The sequence below is a fragment of the Leptonychotes weddellii genome, chromosome 13 (genome assembly GCF_054177405.1).
Source record: "Leptonychotes weddellii isolate Sample4059 chromosome 13, ASM5417740v2, whole genome shotgun sequence".
Classification (NCBI taxonomy): Eukaryota; Metazoa; Chordata; class Mammalia; order Carnivora; family Phocidae; genus Leptonychotes; species Leptonychotes weddellii.
In genome coordinates this window covers 74,043,071-74,064,225 of record NC_138381.1, presented here as the reverse complement: position 1 = coordinate 74,064,225, position 21,155 = coordinate 74,043,071, and the positions used below count along the sequence as shown (strand labels likewise).

The 21,155-nt window shown below is 46.6% G+C and overlaps 2 protein-coding genes across 8 annotated transcripts in view; one reads left to right on the top strand and one right to left on the bottom strand.

The window, feature by feature from the left end:
- Positions 1 to 21,155, top strand: part of CUX2 (cut like homeobox 2) — a 254,233-nt gene that overhangs the window by 149,462 nt on the left and 83,616 nt on the right. For all 6 annotated transcript variants that reach the window (XM_081802222.1, XM_081802221.1, XM_081802220.1 and 3 more), the window contains exons 2-3: positions 5,844 to 5,954; positions 9,601 to 9,648. In XM_081802222.1, the coding sequence (XP_081658348.1) occupies positions 5,844 to 5,954; positions 9,601 to 9,648 (159 nt within the window). The remainder of the gene's footprint in view (positions 1 to 5,843; positions 5,955 to 9,600; positions 9,649 to 21,155) is intronic.
- Positions 1 to 21,155, bottom strand: part of HVCN1 (hydrogen voltage gated channel 1) — a 542,590-nt gene that overhangs the window by 440,222 nt on the left and 81,213 nt on the right. The window lies entirely within an intron of this gene.

Genomic DNA, 21,155 nt, shown 5'->3' with positions numbered 1-21,155 from the left:
TATAGAGAACTTTTTTCTGTGTAAGATTTCATTTGAAGACAAAGTTCTAGGGCTTTAAAAAATAAAATCTGATAATGTTTTGTCATATAGTTCCTGATAGGGCAAACAAATATCGGAAAAGATTAGCAGGAGCACAAAGGAGATGCCTGGACTTGGAAGGGAAGGTCTATGAAGACTTCCTGGAAGAGGGGACATTAAGCTGAGACAAAAGGATAAGATCAGTCACAAAGAAAGAATGAAATCATCCGTGCTGAGGGAATGAAGTCTGTGGAGCCATGCAGTTGGACGACCCTGGTGCATTTGGATTCCTGCAAGGAATTGTCTGGCTGGAAAGGAAAGGAGGAGAGGAGAAGATGGGAGGGGCTGACAGGGACCCAGTGACACCTGAGGTCCTCACTTCCTTAAGCCCTGATCCCCAACAGTAACTGCATTCTTTTTAGAAGCTGTCTTCTCGGAGTTGGTTTTGGGGGGACATGTCTGAATCCCCCAAAAGTGGGGTTGTCTTTGGAGCTGAGAAGAGTGTGCGAATATGATGGGGGAACTGACATACATATACACAGCTCAGGTTGTGTCTTATGTGTTTCTCCTGTGAGAACATAGCATCCAGCCCAAAGTTTTGTACGTAGTTGACACTTTAGGATCACATGTTAAATTTCAAAAGCAAGTGTTCTTGTAAGATTCCCCTTCCCTCCTGCTTGGGAGACACAGTTTAACTGAGAATGTTCAACCTGCCTCCCTGGAGATGACCAACAGTTTTCCTTCCCCACCTAAGACCCACCCTTCTCCCTGAGGAAATCCAACCTCTGGAACAGCTGTGTGACTTGAGCAGGTAGTCTAAGCTGTCTGTGTTTTCAGTTTCCTCATCTGTAAAATGGCAGAATCAGATTCAGTTAATTTTGAAGTGTGGGACATACACTGACTGCTGGACATGAGACAATTGTAAGCAGTTAATAGACCTGGCTTTAGAAGGATTGACTCATGTTAGGAGGAATACTTATTCTTTTTCAGTACTCTTCCATTCCTTCTCCTTCAAACAAGAAGAAAGTCTGTCTGGTGCTACACTACCTTTAACATCTCTCTAGCATTTGGTAACCAACCTCCTTTTATAACAAAGACAAATAACAATGCTTTGTTTCCACTGTAGTTTATTTCAATGGCTGCCATCTGTTTATGACCTAGGATTCTCTAGTGATTAAAAAAAAAAGTGTCCTTTCCAAATGTACTTATTTAGGTTAAAAAGAAGGGGGGAGGTTTATTACAAAGGTCAAGAATAGGCAAGCTTAATCTATGATGCTAGGGTCAGAATAATGGCTACCTTTAGGATGTACTCACAAGGAGGCACAAGGGAGCCTTCTAAGGTGCTAGGAACATGAACATTCTATATCTTGATCTAGGCAGTGGTTGCAAGGGTGTAAAAATTCAGTCTTAAAGTTGAACTTAAAGCTATACATGTCTCAATCAAAAAGAAATAGTCAATTTGAAGATAAATATTATATAGTGATTCATGTGGAATATCAATATGGCAAAACACATGCCACAGGGGTGTGTGTGGTTGAAGTTTGGACAATGATGGACTGGACAACCCCAAAGTTTCCTTCTGGTTCATACATTCTGGGACTCTGAGTGCTTTGGAGGTCTAAGTCTCAAGGTTTCCCAGCACACTGATGGCAGACCCTCTCAAAGCTAGGGGCACTCGCTGGGCAGTGGGCACTTACGGTGGGGAAGCAGCAGAGCTGTAGATCCCATCTTCCCCAGAAGAGCCTTCCATCCCACCCCAGCTTCTTCCTGCTGTTCCTGGTCCTGGGTGCAGCTCAGTCCCAGCTTCCTTTTTCTCTGTGCATTGGCCCGAGCCTCAGCTGCATCCATCATCTGCTTCAAGCTCATTAAAATTATTTCTTTTTAGTTGCAAATGGGCTGTTTATGATGATCATTATTTGAATGGTCTGCGCCGGGCTCCGGGCTGTCTGTCTGCTGCTGATGGTAGGTTAATCAGATGAGTCTCCTCCCGGCCTGGGCCTGGTCCAAAGTCTGGGGCTGTGTTAATCATGGCTCCCCTAGGGCTGGGGGCTGAGGGCCAGGGTGGGAGAGGATCCGAGTTCTGCTTGATCATCAAAGGAGGGCCCTGCTAGCTGTGTATGTGTGTAGTGGCTCAGACACTCATTTCTAAAACTCCGCTTCTAAAACTCAGCTTCAGAACAGTACTGGTTTATGTTTATGAGAGTTTTTTCCATTCCTTCAAAATAAAGATAGTGCTGGGACCTTTTATATTTTAAGTGTTTTTATTTTTTTATTTTTTATTTTCTTAAGTAGGCCCCATGCCCAGCATGGAACCCAACACTGGGCCTGAACTCACAACTCTAAGATCAAGACCTGAGCTGAAATCAAGAGTCAGACGCCCAACTGACTGAGCCACCCAGGCACCCCAGTGTATTTATTTTATTTTATTTTTTTTAAAGATTTTATTTATTTATTCATGAGAGACAGAGAGAGAGAGGCAGAGGGAGAAGCAGGCTCCCAAGGAGCAGGGAGCCCGATGAGGAACTCGATCCCAGGACCCTGGGATCATGACCTGAGCCGAAGGCAGACGCTTAACCATCTGAGCCACCCAGGCGCCCCCAGTGTATTTATTTTAAAAGACTCTTGTTGATTCTGTTGTTTGGCCCTCTTGCTTTGTTAATGTTCAAATACCCTATCTTTTAGGGTGAGAGGGAGTAGTTTTTAATGTTTTTCTTTGATGCAGTAAAACTTGGCCATACTCTGTTGGTCTTCCTTTTTCTTTCTTTTTCTTTCTTTCTTTCTTTCGATATTTTTATTGACCTGTGAAATCCAGAACTCTTAGAATCACTGATCTAATGATGAGACCTGAGATGTTTTCTGAGCTCTCAGTTTATCTAAATAACAATAATATAAGCCAACATTTATTGAACACTCGGTACTGTGCTTGATGGTTTATACAATTATAGCATTTAAAACAAGCTCCCTGAACATCCCCCAGCTAGTGGGAAAGTGGAGCAGAAGTCCTACGAAGAGCCGGGCATTACAATTTTGCCTTTACTATCCACCAAGGGGATAATCCACACCTGAATTATTAGAATTGACTGTAATTTATTTCTTAGTCCCTTCGTGAATCACCTAACAGACACATTAATGTGTTTGTTACATGAGATGAGGTATGTAAGGAGCTTAGCATGATGCCCGATGCATCTAAGCACCCAAGGAATGGTAATTATTATTATTATTTACTATTATTGTTATTGATGATGTTGTTGTTAGTGAGCTGACCATAGATATGTGGCAAGAATTCAGGGTTGAAGGATGAGCATTAGAAGTAGGCAAAGTTGAGAAGAACATGGACATTGTTTGCTCTTCTATGGCTCAATGGGAAAGACACCATGAGCTGGGCTTACAGTAGGCTTGGGGCTGGGGGTCTGCTGACATTCCCTGGCCTGGTGTTGCTTCTGCTGTGTCTGCAGCAGACAGATTTATACCCACCAGCAGCCTGGGAGGTTCTGGTGAAGGGACCCAGTGTAGTCATACAGCATAATTGTCTGGTACAACACATCAAGTCTGGACTTATCCTGCTGTGAAATTTCCTCTCAGGGCCTGGGTTTGATGTTTTACCTGAGGAGTCCAAGTCCAACACCAGCCAGGTATATTGGTTGCTGTGGTGTGGGGAGGGGCAGTGTCCCAGAGATTAGAACATAATGTCAGATACATGATAATCCAAAACCAAGTGACGTCAACCCAAGTCCCAGTTCTGCTTGTTCTGCAGCAATGTAAAAATCACATCTTTGTCTCCAAGACAGATGAGAAAAACTAAGGAAATCTGTGAGCATTTTATCACAACTCACATTGACCATTGACATTCCAGTTCCTTCTCTCCTGCCAAGTGAGGTTCTGTCCAGCTGGCGGCACCACCTGGTTGATTTTTGTCTACCTTTGATCAGTCCTTTTGCTGCAGACCTCTCCCTAGTTACTCAATACTTTGGTTGTGGTCGATTGTAGTTTCTTTATTGGAAACTATGATTATTTTTTAATGATGATAAATCAGAAGTCTCCCTTTTTTCTTCTGTCACTTTGGTGGACTGTCAAAAACTGTTTCTGTTTCTCCTCTCTAAGGATACCTTCTTCTTCACCTGGCTTAAAATTCCATGGAGCATTTGTTCTGGAAATGCCTGCATCTTCAGGTTGGTTTATCTAGTGCTGTGCCATAGAATTGACGTCAGCACCTTGGAGAGCACCACTTTTCTGATTCCCTTGCCCCTCTATTTTAATTGCTACTTTTATGCCTTGACCTTCTCTCGCCTAGTCCTGTGGTTCTCCAAAGAGGTTAGACATTTCTCCAGAAATAGAAATTCCCTTGTCAATTTCTTCCTAAGGCACCATAGGCAGAGACACTTATGCTGAGCTTGGGGTAGGCTCTCCAGCCTCTGATGGGTATGAGGTTTATGGTGCTATGGCGAACTGCTATAGAGCAGATTTACCGACTCAGACATGATATAAGACAATTACCATGCATTTCGTCTCTTACAGGGAAAAGGATTTGCTGCGGGTTAATAGTACTTTTATTTCATTATCTAATGGTAAAAGTGTTTCATTGTGTGTGCAAGATGAATGCGTATTAGCGATGACAAATGGGGTCTTTCAACACGGTGCCGGGCCTCATCATACATATGTTAGATTAAAGAGTTCACCCTAGAAATACACTCTTGCATCTGTGTGTGTGTTTTTAATAAATCTGATTGCAGAAATTTATTGCATCACCGGATTTAGGAAATTATGGGGCTTGATTGCTGCAAATATAATCGGGTGATATATACAGAAATGCTCCTCGAGTTATGGTCCAGAAAAAAAGCCCATCTCGGGATGGTGCAAGAAAGCAGCAGACCACATAAACAGAGCATTTCTTGAATTATGCAAATGAAACCCATCACAACTCATGGTGAATTGTACTCCCCTTGTGAGACTGCCACCATTAAAGCGAAGAAAGCTGAGAGAGGGGTGATCAAATATACATGTACAACCAGCAGACCCTGTCTGTGATGTGTGTAAGCTGGAGGGGCCCCCCCTTCCATCCCTCACTCTCTTTTTTCCCCTCAATGGTACGTCCTGTAAAAACCTGGTCTGGCGCTTTCATTGCACATAAGCAAGCAAGGTACCTTCCAAACCATTTCTTCTGAATCCAGGAGTCTTCAGTGAAATATTTCTTATACTTGAAGTGAACCTTAAATGATTTACTACAGGATACACAAAAGGTCAGCTTGCTTCTTATTGGCACCTTCATTTTTCCAAAATCTACTGAAATTAAAAAGCCATCTATATCTTAAAAGGCGCATTTATGAACCCTTAAGTGTAAGTAAGTCATAGTTGGAACAGTTCCCACCTCTGATATATGAAAGCTGTCGACAGCACTTTCTTACACTATAATATGCCCATACAATATGCCGCACTTTACTATTTTGACACGGTTTGGAGATGTTTTCTACAGTTACTGACAAGCTTATGCCATCACTCTTTTGGAAATTTAAGAGGTGGGGCAGGGGGGTGGGGGAGAGATTAAAAAAAAAAAAACCAACTCCACCCAACTTTATGGGAGATTATTGATCTTCCGATGAGCAAAAAAAGCTGTCCTGGATTTTTTTCAGTTGCATCCCGTTTTGTAAATTATTCATTTGTGCCAGGAGTCAATATCCTGTCTTTTCTCAGCTTTGTGAGTTAAGAAAACTTGTTCAGAATGCTGTTTTGTACAATGATTAAAAAGGAAGAGGAGGGGGAAAAATCTTTTTCTTTTCTCTCTCTCTCTCTCTCTCTTTTTTTTTTTTTTTTTTTTTTTATTGTTTCAGAAGGAGCTTAATTCCGTCGCTTCCGAGCTGTCTGCACGGCAGGAGGAGAGTGAACATTCTCATAAACATTTAATTGAACTCCGCCGGGAATTTAAGAAAAATGTACCTGAGGTACAGTATATTTGCTGTTATAGAATTAACTCAGTAGGAATGCAGATTTTTCTCTGTTCAAACTATATTTTGGAAACTGTAGACATAAGTGACTAACAAGAAAAGAAGCTAATTAGCCACAAAGAGAAATTAAAGCCCCCAACCTTTGGGTGTTTCTTGGTATAGTGGTTCTCAGCGGGGCTATCTAAAGTGAGGGCAGGACACTTCTCCATTGAAGTCATTGTTTCTGAGGGCTCCCTAAAACATCTATTTTGCCCCTATATTCATCTTTAGTCAAATGCTTGGCCTTGACAGCAAAGACAGTTTGTCTAGGGTTCTTGATTTTATTTTGCTTTTCCATTGGTGTCTGGGAGAGGACAGCTATAGGCTCCCCTACCCTCTGGGCCTTCCCTCAGTCTCCTCTGAAACTGCCTCCCACTGCCATAAACAGGCTTCATTCTTCCCCTTCACCTCTTGCCTTGCAGCTCCAGCCACCAGCTCTGTCTTTCCCAGCTGCCATGAGGGTGGTCCAGATAATGACCAGTCCCATCCTGCCACCCCCTCAAGCCCCCAGGGGAAGAGACTAGAATGGACATGTTTTTGTTCTTTACAGGGGTGAATGTGTTAATTCCTTTACTTTCTCTATCAGGCCCCCTGTTGCTGCTCAGATTTAAAAAAAAAAAAAAAAAAAGATGGAATAAATAGGAAAAAAAAAAGCCCTCTGATTCCATATAATGTTACCAAGGATGTGACACATCAGAGCCACTGGGAAACAGAGAGATTAAAAAAAAAAAAACCTGACTGTCCCCAAAGCCAACTGTGGTTCTCTGTGGTCAGCAGAGGTTAACAGTTGACCTCTCTGTCCTAACCTACTCAGGTGGCCTGGATCTTGGAGGAGGGTGGGGCAGCATCTGGCATTCTGGAAGTATCAGACCTGGAGATGTTGATCCCACTCTGCCTGTTAGAATCACCCAGGGGTCCTGTTACCATCTTGCTGATGGAGAAGGAGGCCATGGAAAGACGGAGAAGAGTCAGGCCTACCCAGGAATTGGGCTACATGAGCAAAGAGGGGTTGAGTCTTCTAGCTGTGAAATCCTCCTCACAAGTGATAAGTGTCTTTGGTTCTTCAAGGCAAGAGAGGGAAGTGGACTATAGCTAGAACTTGCCCATGGAGCAAGTATGAAAGGAATCTTAGGTTTGAGAGCTGAGGGAGGGTACGCTTGGAGAAGGAGTGAAAATCTCAGGTCCAAGTGTCTCCCATGTCGCGGCTTCAAAAAGGCCAAGTCAAGTCCTGGGCTTGACCCCTGGAGCTAGGAAGGCCTAGGTGATGCTGAGTGTCCTTTGCTTCCTTCTTAGAACAGAGAACAGCTTGATATTTAGACTGATTTTCTGCCCAGAAAGAGGGTACCAGAAGCTTTGCCTCTGATTCTCCATTCTGTAGGAAGCAGAGATGAAGCAGCCCTAGATCTTCCCAGCCCTACGTGCCTTCTCTTTGGTCAGCACAGACCCTCCATCTCATCCTCCTCTCCCAGGCCACATGGGAGCCCCCAGGTGATGAGGAAAATCCAGGCCAGGTTTTAAGCCTCCAAGTTCAGCTTACATAATTTTAATACTGCATAATTATGCAATTATGTAATTAGGAGGAATAAGTTTCCATTCCTATTATAGTCGCGCCTCTGAAAATTCTCATTTTTGGAACTAGTGTCTCCTGATTGGGAGAGTCATGCCAAGGCTTTATTTAAGAACATCATCTGGCTGGTGCCCAGCTCACCTCCCGCTGGTGCCTATGCTCAACTTCACCCCCAGAGGTGAAGCATACAGGACAGGGGGCTTCTAGAAATGGTCAGCATTGGTCCAAAGTCCTGCCAATCCCCCACCCTTGGCCCTCAGATTTGAATCCCCTTGAGTGTGGTATTGTGCAGGCAGCTTATCTGGGCTGTCTGTTGACCTGCATTCAAATTCCAGCTGAGCCACTCACTCATTGCCGGACTTGAGCAAGCCAGCCCCTCTCAGGACCTTGGTCTCCCCTTCTGGAAAATCAGGGGGCTGGAGAGATGATTTCTGAGGCCCCTTCCATCACTAACATTTCCTGAACTTGGACTTGAGGTTTAACCTGCTGATATGTTGTATTTGGTCTGTAAAGTCGTTCAGGTTTTACAGTAAGTTACCAACATCTAGCATCTCAGAAGATTTCACCCAAAACCCCAGATTTCCAGTATCTTTTGAGACTCTTTGGTGGATCTGGTCAGACAGGGGCTCCATGCCCACATGGCAGTCACCAGCTGGAGCCAAGCAGCTGCTACCTCCATTACAGGGGGCTCTCAGCCCGCCTCCCTCGTGTCCACTCCCCCCGCCCCAGCCTCTGCGGGCATTTGAGTTCACAACCTGGGACCTGGGTTTTCATGCATTTCCTTTTCCATGGCTCAGCCTATGCACCCGTAGTTCCTTGTGATCAGATCCACTAGATTCACACGCACTCCCTATGTCCCTCCTGAAGATCCCAAACATACCATTAGTATATCACCGGCTCCAAGGAGCCCTGGAAGACACCAATCAGTGAGGAGGTGTACCCAGGACCCAGAAGAGGGATCATTTTCAGGAACAGAAGCACAACCTTATTTCATAATTAAGGGATTTATTCTTTACCTGAACATATGTATTCTTGTGTCCACGTCTTCCTTTCCTGCTTCTCTCTACTGTCCCCTCTCTCCCCACACTCTCGAACCCCTCTCAGCTCCTCCTTCCACAGGGGTTTCTTATGGGACCTGACTGACAGCAGTCATGGAGTCACCAGTGGGTCTGAGAGAAAACTGAAGCATTTAGGGTTGGAATCTTGGTGACACTAGGTTCTAAAAGGCCTCCCTCTTGCATGCTAGGGAGAACTCACAGGAGCCAACCAGGGAAGCCCTTGGGGCTGAGAACTTCCAAGGTCACTTGTGAGGAAATTAGGGTCCAGAAATAAGAGACTCCCTTCTGAAGATAGCCCACTACCATAGAGTTCATCAAACATTTACAGAGTCCCTCCTCTGAGCTGGGCACCAAAGGGGTGCCAGAAACTGCACATTCTGGAGAGGAAGGAGAGACAAGTATAGAAGTGATGTTGCTAAAATGCAGAATGGGGTGTTTGCCAGAGAAGGGCAGTTGCGTGGGGAAGCAGACAGAGATGGCCACCTGAAGGAGACAGCCCTGAGCAAATGCTTAAAGGACAGAAGGTTTTTATGAAGGGACTTTGATGACATTTTGCTGGGTGTGGAGAGTCGAGCCCACCTCTTCAGCAAGAGTCAGTCGCATGATGCACCACGAGTCCCATGAGCCCTTTGCATAAAAAACATTCCATGATCAGATCTATTTGGGAAACGTTCTTTCCTTCCTCCCTCTTCCAGAAATTCCCAATGTGCATTATACTAAAAGTCCCACAGGGAAGAAACTTGATGTTGGACTTTATTTCCTAGGCTGATTTGGCTTGGCACCCTATGTGTGTGTACATGTGCGTGTGTCTGTGTGTAGGTGTATATATGAGAAACCCCAGTGAAATCCCATGGAGTGCACGTCCCACGGGACACTTTTGGGAAATGCTGGCCTGGGGGACAACAGTGCATTGCAAGCAGGGGCCACGGGGGTATCCCACCTGGCACTGTGGTGAACTCTTCGCTGATCTCTTTTTCAGGAAATCAGAGAGATGGTGGCTCCTGTATTAAAAAGCTTCCAAGCTGAGGTAAGACCCAAGGCCTATGGCATGTCACAAAAACATTCCCTGCTTCCCTCTCCTATCCCACCTGAAGTTGCCAGAGGAAGCCGGCAGCCTCTGGAAGCTTGGGAGAACACATGCCCGTCCCCATTACAAACTCCACCCCATTCTTTCCAGATCAGCCAGTGGTGTGACATGATGAGAATGGGTTCTCTCTCTCCCTCTCCCTTGACTTTGTCCAGCCTTACATCAGCTCTGCTATATATAATATCTGTGACCTTGAACAAACCGCCTCACCTTCCAAGCTTGGTTTCCCATTTTTAAAATGAAGAGGTTTCTCAGTGACCTTTGCTGTGCATTCTGTTCAGCTTTGATTCTCTAAGGCAGTCTTGCAGATTAAGTCCAAACAGTTACCGGCCCACCCTGAAATCCTCTCTACTGACCCACCATCTGAGTATAAAACTAACACTGTTGACATTCTCTCCTGAAAACCCATCGGGCCCTATTTCCTTCGGCAGCAGCTGAGCTGTCTTTAGCCAGTTGTTTCTCTTGCCTTCCTGGAGCCCTGTCATGGGGCTGAACCTCCCCCATTTCTTCTCTTGGCTTGACTCTGTGACCAGGATTCTGAGAATGTCCACTTGTCCTGCTGGCAAGGGAGGCAGGCGAGGAAGAGAATGGAGTTACACTGAGGCAGGATAGCAGAAGGGGAAGCCATTTGTCAATGTTCCATCTTCAGGGGACCTCTTCTCAGTCTCCCCTGGATTTAGGCAGGACCTTGGAAGGATTGGCCCTTCTCCGAGCTCTCTGGTGGAGACGCATTTTAAGTCTGTCATCCGCCAAGCGCCACATTACTTTAAATCTGTCTCTTTGGAACCGCGTAAGCGCATAAGGCAATATTAAAGTAAACAATAACTGGATTTACACAAATGTCGCTGATTTCCATATTTTTCATCCCTTCCTTTTATTATTGAGTTGACTGATATGCTTATTTATTTATAGGGCCATCCGGTATTGATTCATTTGGTTGTGAGGTGCCTGAGCTGAAAGGGGACGGTGCCGGGTGGGGTGGGGGGTGGGGGGAACAAACCAGAAAGACCAATGATGTTGGGAATTTGTTGTCATGGCTTTGTATTTTTAAAAAAGAGGTTCCCATCTGCAAGGCCCTGGTCCCATGAGGGGTTCTCAGTACACAAGCCCTCTCAGGCAGCTGATCCCTCTGCCCAGCCCACAGACAGGCACTGAGCGTCACTTTTTCAGCTGTTCCCTTGCTTGGGCTGGTATGGACAGAGCTTCTCTAAGCCACTTAGAGCCTCGGTTTCCCTATCTGTTCATGGGAATAAAGACACACTCAATCTTTTTATGTTGCTTTAAGGACTGAGAAGTAATGCAGGGAAGCAGTGTAATGTAATGCCTGGCACACAGAGAGCTGCCGGGCGATAAAGAGCAGACTCCGGAGCCAACCTGGGTTTGAACCCTGCCTCTGCCAGTTCCTCACTGTTTGACCTTGGGCAAGTTCCTTAACCTCTCTGTGCCTTTGTCTCCTTGTCTATAAAACCGGGTAATAATTATACCTCCTTCATAGGGTCATGACTGAGGAAGAACAAAGTTAATACCCATGGAGTTCTTAGAACATTGCTTTATATTAGTAGTCCTGGTTATTTTATTATTCCTGTTATCAGTCACCTCCAGGGCCTCTGCTATGCTTGGGCTGGAATCTACCTCTTTCCTAAGTAGATATTTAAAACTTTTCTCCAAAAGAAGGGGGCTTTCTATCCCTGAAGGAAACAGGTGTGACTTACATCATCTTTTCAATAGGAGAAAGAGTTCAACATTACGTTTGGGTGATGATCCAGAGAATACCCCAGTGCAGCATGGCAGAAAGCATGTGCAAATCAGACTGAGACAGGCCCGGCCTGAATTTCAGCCCTGCTGTTTACCTAGCTGTGTGGCTGGGGAGAGGTTCCTTAACCTTTCTGAGCTGCAGCTTTCCTCCTCTGGCAAATGAAGTTAACAGTAAGGATTCAAAGAACTAAAGGTGGAGGCAGTTGACCCAGTGTCTGGCCCACAGTTGGTACTCAGTAACTCACTGAGGGAGAGAAAGTTTTAGTGGGTCCAAAAGGGAAGACAAAGCTGAATTCTCATTTCCAAATTTTTGTGGCATGTTGAATTCACACTGTTTTAATAGCTGAGGATCTCCGAAGAACTTCGTTAATTTTCTTAAGAAGGCCTTCCATCGTCCCTTTAATGTACCAAAAAGACTAGATTTGTTTGGAGTTTTATTCCTGAAACCCCTGCTTTCCTCATGATCTATTGACTAATCCATCGTGGCCGCCATGTCCCTCCCTGCGCCTCCAGGGAGAAACGCCGCCAAAGAAAGGTGTTAATAAAAAGCATCTTCTTCGTCCAGAACAAACTGCTCACGCACAAGCCGTTTATAATCCAAATTTGATTTTCATTTTAATTTTTTTAATGAGGGTTCATCCTTTATGCCACTTCCCTTTCGTGATCCACCAGGCTCCAGGCTCAGAGCTGAGGATTCCCAAGTGGGCATTAATCACCTCCCAGGAATATTCCCTGAGGCAAACACTGTCTCAAGTCACATAAAGTAGCCCATAAAACGCCAGGGCTGAATATCGTACCCGTCATTCCTTCTTCCCCAGTGTGGGCCTCTTGTTGAAATATAACATGTTCAAGTTCATTCCTTAATTTCACTCCACCAGCCCTGGTATATAAAGAATCTGGGTATCCTTTTTATCTTTTCATTCTGTATATATGTGGGCCTTTTTTTCTTTTTCGCGCACGTGTGTGTGTGTGTGTGTGTGTGTGTGCACGCACATGCTAGTGGGAGGGGTGCGGAGAGGAAGTGAATTTACCCTGCTGTGAATCAAGGAAGGTTTTTCTCTCCGCCTTGATTGCTTAAAGGACAGTCTTGATTCCCCCTGCTCAGGGAAACAAAGACAGCCAGAGAAGGTGGCTTAATGGAGACAGCTTGAAATGGCCAAAGTTTGAATATCCTTGCGCGCAGAGAAAAGAGCAAGACGAAAGCCCCGCTAATTACAAAAGTTGCTTTATGAAAGATAATTCAAAGCAATAATTTAGCAAACATAATCAAGTCGCACAGATGGGGTTGTTGATGGATGGATTGCAACATGCAATTAGCAGCTCTCGCAGTTACATATCATTAACCCTCCGAGCACAAAAATTATTTTCTCATTATTAGTTGAAAAGGTAAAATTAAGCTGACTAGACAGTAAAGGAACAAACTACAATTAATTACCTTCATTTATTACAGTCATTATTTTAAACTTATTTTTACTTGGAGAGAGAGATGAAAACATCTAAATTAAAAGTTTTGTTATGCTAAACCAGAGGTGAAACTTTTCTAAGGAGTGTGTGTACTGGCCCAGCCACGAAGACGGCAGGCCCACTGCAAGATTTTTTTCTCTCTGCTTCCCTCTTCTTCCACCAGGAAGGGGATGTGGCCTGCATGATAGAAAACCCCTTGGCTGAGTCAGAACAGACACCTGAACCTGGGCCTGATGGAAACACTGCAGTTTGGGAACCAAGGGGGCTGATGCCTCCTCTGACCACCCAGGGTCTAACACGCAGGGTCTGAGTCCCACCCGAACACTGACAAGCTTATGTGACTTTGGCAGGTGACTTTATGTCTCTGCTGTTTCCTCGTGACGGCTCAGAGGATTGCATGAGCTTCGGTGAGATCCTCTGTCAAGTGACTGCTGAGTCGTTTATTCTCATCGTGGTGGGTGTGTTTGGTGGCATGGGGCAAAGATATTCTCTCTCTGTCCTCTCAGGGTCCAAGGGAGTTTGGGCAGCATGACCACCCTCTAGGAGCTTAGAGATGAGACCCAGGTGCCACTTATAAGAGACATATTCATCATCTGTTGAATCCCTGCAGTCATTTATTCACTCAACAAAACTTTACGGAAGCCCCACTGCATACTAGGTGGTGTTCTAGATGCTGGACACAGTGAAGGTCACAACCGGGCAGTCAAATAGATGCCTCTTGATGTGGGGGTGGGCAGGTATCTGTGTCCGCCCCAGAAGGGCCGCCTTTCTACTGGGCGCCTCACAGGTCCACTTAACAAATATTTGTGGAGCACCTACTATGTGCCAGGCTCCAAGTGAAAGCTGTGGAAGGTCCAAAGATGGTGAGAAATCATCGCTGCCCTTAAGGAATGTCACTAGAGGTTCAGTCCCTGTGATCAAAATAATGTCCCGTCATGTCAAGAGCTCATGGGAGGCCTCTTGATTTCCTCCCAGAGCTTCTTCTTTGCCGAGCTTCACACAATACCTCCCATCCCCTGCATAACTGCATTGTGTCTGGCATTCCCCCATCAAGAAATGGAATTTGTGTTTCCATTCTTTGAATCTGGGCCTGTGTCCACTTCAACCAATAGAATGTGGTAGAAGTGACCCTCTGTCAGTACTAGGTGGAGGCCTTCAGTGGACTGGCAGTTCTGCCTCCTGCCTCTTCCAGCCCAACCTGTATGGACAGGCCTTGGGAGATGAGACTCCACACGGAGGAGACGGGCTGGGAGCACCAAGGCCCCAGCACGAGTCCAGGAGCCATGTTGCCCATCCAGCCCAGTCGAGCCATCAGGCGACTGCAGCTGTAGCTGCCACCTGGCTGTGACCACCTGAGAGAGGACAAGAGAACTACCTAGCTGAGCCCCATCAACCCACAAAAGCATGAGAGATAATAAGTAATCACTTTGGGCCACTCCATTTTGGGGTGGCTGGTTACACAGCAATAGATCACCAGAATAGCCAGGATTGGCAGAGTGCCAATTCTTTCCCCTCTTTCCCCTGATTCTCAGCTCTCTTCTGCCTCTCCCCTCCTCTCTTCCACTTTTTCCTCCATTTTCTTCTCCACCTCCAGCTCCCCTCCCTCAGCCTTTTAGCAGATTTCAGCCTTCTCAAAACATTTCCCCCCAGCACCAAGTTCTTAGGTGTCCATTTCTGGAGAGTGCAGCCTCCCCCGCCCCCGCCCCAATGCCAGAGGGAGAGTGCCGGGTGCTCCTGGAAGAAAGTGCCTGGTGTTGCCCTGCAGATGCCCGGGCATCTGGGGAGGTGGGGAGTGTCAACAGCTTGGAAGATTTTGTCTCTTCTCCTTTGTGTTTCTTCTGATGGGATTGAGGCACAACTCTGAGACAAACCCCAATGGCTCAAGGGAGTCTAGAGCAGACCCAGTGGAAGGTCTGTTTATGGAGGAGCAGAGAGGTAGTGTTGAAATAGAGATTTGCAAGAAAGCAAAAGATGGAGTCTCCCTGCCTCCCCTGTGGGTCTTCTAGGTGGCAAAGCAGAGCACGTGCCCTCCAACTTGACAGCTCCGCCTCAGTGGATATTTGTTGGGTGAGTTGATGATTCAGTCAATCAATTGACAAATAGATATGTCTATCTCTAATCCAGTCAGATATCCTCTATTGTGCCATCTGTAAAGTGGGATGGAGACACTTGTCCCCCCTGATTTACATGGGTTTAGGGGTGCCACAATGGTCAGAGATGTAAGATATTATGACCTGCCATAGTTTGAAGCCTTCCAGAACCTTCCCTGCAGGCCTCACCCAGCCAAAGGTGCCCAGCACTGTCTACCCTGAGTCCAGTCCCTCTCACTTTCAGATGGGCAGACAGCTGGAAATTCCTTCTTTTGCCCACATCTGCCTGCCAGGATCTTGTGGTTGATCAGACCCGGTCCATGATCCCCACAGTGCTGCCTCCTGATCTGGGTGACACTAAAACCTCATTGCCCACTATCATCAGTTAGTAAGCCGCCAACCTTGGCACTAAAGGTGGGCCTTTCCTTTGTTAGAGAAGTCTCCCAAAGTGACTTTTCTTGCACGTCTACTATATGCTGCACACTTTCTAATGGTTATGTCATGTGTTTTCCATAATATCTCTATCAGGGAGAGGTTCTGTGATTACCCTCTTTCACATGTGAGGAAACCAGGGCTCACAGAGGAGGTGGCCAGCACCCATCCAGTGCCCAGGTCTGTACCTGTGGCGGGAGGGAAGTGAGGGTGCATGGACTCAGACCCAGGAGGGTGGTGCGGGATGATGAAAGTCCTTAGGGCAGAAACCTCAGGCCAGTGGGCCCCACCGCTCTCTGGCCCCTGCCTACATCTCCCCTCAGCCAGCAGACTACCGAACTTGGTCCTGCCTCAGAGTCCTGCAGAAAATTTGCTGTTCTCTTTGCCTGATTCACTCCTTTCAAGTGTCAGATCCTCAGGGAGTAAAGAAGCCCTCCCTAACCAACTTCCCCACACCCGCCACCTTTCACAGCACAGCCCTTACACTTACCCAGCATGACACTTAGCATAAGTCATCTTTACAGGTGCCAGATCATTCAGGCCTTGGGGCTACTTCCAGGGCTTTGGCTGTGACTCAGAATTAGGTGGGAGCCATAGGAGACTTTAGAGCAGACCAGGTCAGATTCAGGTTTCAATAGGATCCCTCCAACGGCTAATCAGATGGCATGGGGTAGGGTGCGCTTGGCCTTTCAGAGATGACTGAGAGGAGGAGACTGTCCCCTTGTACCCTCTACCTGAGCCCCTGCTCACCACCTCCAACCAGTGCCCAAAGCCTGAAGTCATCATTGACTTCTACACCATCTGTTCCAGCCCCAAACACTGAGTATCCCTTTTTCCCTCCCAGGCAGTCATGGGCAGGGAAGGAGGTCCTAACCCAGGAACAAGATTCCGAGGAGGTCAATCCGTGTTCCTGCAGCTGAGCTGCCTGAGAAAGGCATGGAGGGGTTCTTCACAGCTCAAATCACCTGAGACAGACATGTCTCTGCCTGCCCGGGCCATAATCCCCTAGTCAGCCCTGCATGCCATGTTGTAATCTGGTCCCTGTGCTCCCCTCCTGTTCTGCATGTACCTGCAGGACTCCTGCCCTTTCCTTTGAGCTGAAATTTAATTACAGGGCCTTTTTTTTTTTTTTTGGTCTTTTTACATTATTTGCTCTTCCAGCTATCTTTGATGTCATAATTCCCTTGCTCCCCAAACTACCCTTTCTCAGAGACTCCTAGCACTGGCATGACCATCCTTTGTAAATGAGACTTGTTACGGCCACAAATGACATTAGATGCATGTAGTCCTGACCAGCCAGCAAGACAGGGAGAAATGGCCTCGCTGACCAGCTGAACCCACTGGGAAAGACAAGCACTGGGGGCACGCATGGGCTCTGGAGCCAGGTTGGCACTGACTTGCATCCTAGCTCTCTTCTTCCTGGCTGTGTGACCCTGGGCAAGTCACTTAACCTCTCTGGGCCTCAGTTTTCTTGTTTTTAAATGGAGATAATAATAGTACCCACCTCAAAGGATTGATGTGCGGGTTAATTGAGTTGATACTTAAAAGCCCCAGGAACAAAACCCAGCACATAGTGTGTGCGCTCCTTGAACATAAATCGGCGTTCCAAATGGATGAGCTGAGACTTGTGTCATCATGTTTATTCTTCCCGCAAGCCCCATGAGTAGGTTTCTGGTCTTACCCATTTCTCAGGTGAGGTCACTGAGGCTCAGCAGCCAGCAAAGTTTATTGAGACTTTAGCAAAGCCTCTCACGTATCACTACCTCTCAGCAACATGATGAGAGAGGTGCTACTGGTATCGTCCTCTTTTACAGGTGAGAAATTGGGACTCGGACAGATTGGTTGCTTGCCTAAGCTCACACAGCTCTTCACCAACAGGGCAGAGCATGGAAGATTCAAACCTCAGTTTGAAGGGCTGAGCAGAGGCCTGGGAGTGCAGGAAGCACTGAGGATATAGATTCTAGATTGAGGGCTAAAATTGGACACTTGCAGGTGGCTAGGGCTGGGGAGGACCTCATCACTCAGCCAGACGCATGCCTTTCAGATGTGACTTTGCTGAGCTTTTTCAGATAGACTCCACCAGGGAAGCCTGACCCATAACGGGAGCTGGGATTCAAACCCAGGTCTGCACACCCAGCCCAGAACTTGGCATATAATAATTGCTCAGTAAACAGGGTGTAACTTGCAAGATGCAATGAAGACTTCTGTCCCTCCCACTGCCCCCGGCTTGCACACATGCACACACACTCCCTACCCTCTCCTCTTTGATGACTTAATAACCTTGATGGTGCAAGTCTCCTTGGCTCCCATAACGGGTCTTGCCCCTTTGGCTTTACCCTGCCCAGCTTGGGGTAAAACTTAAAATGAGCTGAACATCTTTCCAAATTTAATATTAAGAACCCACCAAAGCGTCATTGAACCTGTCACGCTGCATTACAACCAAATTAAGAACCAGCAGCGATCCTCTTTCATTCGGTATCATATGCCTTATAAAGTAAATTATTAATGCTTTTTTCCCCCCAGTTAAGCAGTTATTTGCAGTTGTTCCGGGTATTTCTCATTAGAAATAACATCATCTAAAGAACAATATTGATTGATTTTTTTTAATCTTGGAATCATGGACGTGAACCACATATTTATATGACATTCCCTTTAACTAGAATTCTCATGCTTTATTTTTATATTATTGATCTTTTTGACACGAATTGCTTTTTGGCCTTGTGCAAACGTTGTAAGCTTTCCGCCTACAGAGGAATGGGTCGGCGTCTGGGCCAGGCCGGGAAGAGTGATCGCTCCAGTGGCATGGCGGTAACATTCCCGCACATTTAACAACAATTAGTCTATGCTGACGCCATGGTAGGCTTTCGTGTATGAAAATTTACAAGCCTTTTAATGGACTGCATTATGGAAGGCCATGAGGGGCCAGTCGGTGGGGAGATGAGGCCGCCGGGCACGCATCCATCTTGTGGCACTGTCAGCCAAGTGTCTCTTAGCACTCGTGTCTGCCGGGGGGTGGCAGGGAGCAAAGCAGAAGCTTCTGCAACAGCTAGCCCACCACGCCAGCATGGGACATGTGGCCATTCCCACAGTCACTCATGCGACCATCCAGTAGATGTTTGTTGAGCACCTACTATGTGCCAAGCGCCTACTATGTGCCTGAGCATGAGGTGGTGAGCATAAGTATTCACTCATGTTCAAAAAATAGTTGAGCACCTGCTGTGTGCCAGGAACTGTGCCAAGGGCTGATAGTGAGAAGGTGAACACAAATTATTCATCAGGCGCCCTTGGTGGAGTAGAAATGACATAAGCCAAGAGTTGCACAGACGTGAGTTCAAATCCCATCTCTGTCCTTTGACAGGGTTTTCGGCAAACCTCAGTTTCCCTGGCTATAAAATAGGGATGGTAATAAATATAAACATAAAATAGGGATCCTCCCAGGGATCCATGCAGATAAAATGCTTGATGTGGTGTAAACCTCCCAGAGGCGGGACCATAGAATCATGATTATTTAGTGTCGTTGCTCTCCAGCCAGCTCCCCTGAAACATATGCACACCCTTGCTTCCCTTTTCAGTTCCACTGAGAACTTCACTCTACAGCAGACATTTATTTGGCACCTGCTGTTTACCAGGGTCAGTGCCAGGCTCTAGGTATATGGCAGTGAGCACCTCATATCCTATTCCTGTCTTCATGGCACTCACAGCCTAGTAGGAGAGACAGATGGACGCACACCCCTTGGTGCCACTGATAATCATGGCTATGATTGAGTTTCACGTGGCCAGGATGTGGGATGGGCAAGATTAAAACAGCCCACTCATTCCCTCGTTCCAAAACTATTTCTTGAGCCTCTACTGTGTGCAGACCCTGTTCAGGGCGCTAGGGACACAGCAGGGAACAAGAGAGACAGGGCCTTTGGCCCTGGGGAGCTCAGAGTACATTGGGGGACGTGGCGCATTGGTATCTTGCACATAAATTATTTGAAAGGCAGTATGTGCAGTGGTTGTTAGGGACAGCCTGGGTTCAAATCCTTGCTGTGCTACTTGCTAATTGTGTGGCCTGGGGCAAGATATTTTTCTCTCTGTGTTCCTTGATTTCTTCATCTGTAAATGGGACTCATTCGTACTTTATAAGGTAAGCGTGAGGATCAAATGAGGTTATAGCCAGAAAGGCTTAAAGCAATGACTGGTGCAAAGAAAGCTGAGAGCCCTGTTGGAGGCTAAGCACTGACCGTGGCTATGGCAATGTTCTGATTCTGAAATCCTCCAGCAGTGTATTGACTAATGACGGACGAGCTGAATGCTGCCAAGGCAAAACGAGTTGCACCCAGAATGGCCCCACTCCTGCCTTCCTTTTGATCTAGCTGAGAGGCAGAGGGCCGGACTGCATGACCCCCTAGGGTTGTTGCCAGGGTGGGGCCCCTGAAGTGTCATCCCCAAGTTTAGGTACTGGAAAAGGAACCTTCCTGGATGTGGGTGTCCTCCATGAGGGGAGCCCTGCAAGAGGCCCTCAAGCATCCAGTATCACAGTCTACCCCTCCCTGTGCCCTGAGCGTCAGGACTAAGGCCCAGAGAGGTTAAGAAACCCACCTAGGGTCACACAGCGAGGGAAAGGAAAGGCCTAGATGCAGATTCAAGTCCATTTAATCCCCATACTCAGAGTGGCCTCAGTCAGGCAGCTAATGAAGGCAAAGGCACTGGATTTGGAGTCTCAGAAAACCAAGTCCAAGTCCCACCACTGCTCCTTGGCTGTGTGACCTTGGGTAGCTCACTTCACCAACCTCAGTCTCCTGCTCTGTAGAATGGGTTCTTGTAACTCCCACGGTGTTTATCGGTTTATCGGTGGGAGGGAGAGACAGGCAGATTGCCACGTGGTCACCAAGCAGAAAGGAAATCTTTCCCTCTAACTGACAGCAGTATCTTTCCTTTAAGGCTTTGCCACTCAAAGTGTGGTCCATGGGCCAGCAGCATCTGCATCACCTGGGAGTTCAGTAGAAAGGCAGTCTCAGCCTCCCACCCTCCCCCAGACCTCCTGAATCAGAATCTACAGTTGAACAAAGTCCTCTGGTGTGATTCATAATCATGTTGAAGTTTGAGATGCTCAACCTTAGACCAGCCCACTGGCTTTCAACCCTGGCTGCCCAGAGGAATCTCCTGAGGGCTTTAAAAAAAAAAAAACACTGAGATCTGGGTCTCACCCCAGAGTGGCTGGCATTCTTGGTCTGGTATGAGGCTTGGGCATCAGGATTTTAAAAGCTTCTGCTGGTGATTCTAATGTTTGAGGAGCTCTGCCCTAGAAGCCACCATCTAGTGGAGGAGACAGACACAGGGAAATAACCAGCGACGTGCTGGTCAATACTGAACAACGTGGGGGGGGGGGGCGGGGGGGGAGACGGGACTGATTTGTATCATCTGCCACTTTCCACAGTGTAAATCCTTCCAGCATGGCCAATTTCAAGCTGCCAGCACGGGGTTGGGAAGAGAAGCACAGTTCACCATGCAGACGTAATAGATGTGAGTAACCTTAAAGCACAGAGAGGAGTGAAATGCAATCAAACAATTAGGAAGTAATGAGTACTGAATATGTATTTCCTTTTTTTTTTTTCAAATTTTTGTGGCAAAATACATATAACTTAAAATTTACCATCTTAGCTGCTTTTAAGTGTACAGTTCAGTGACATTAGGTACATTCACACTGTTGTGCAACCATCA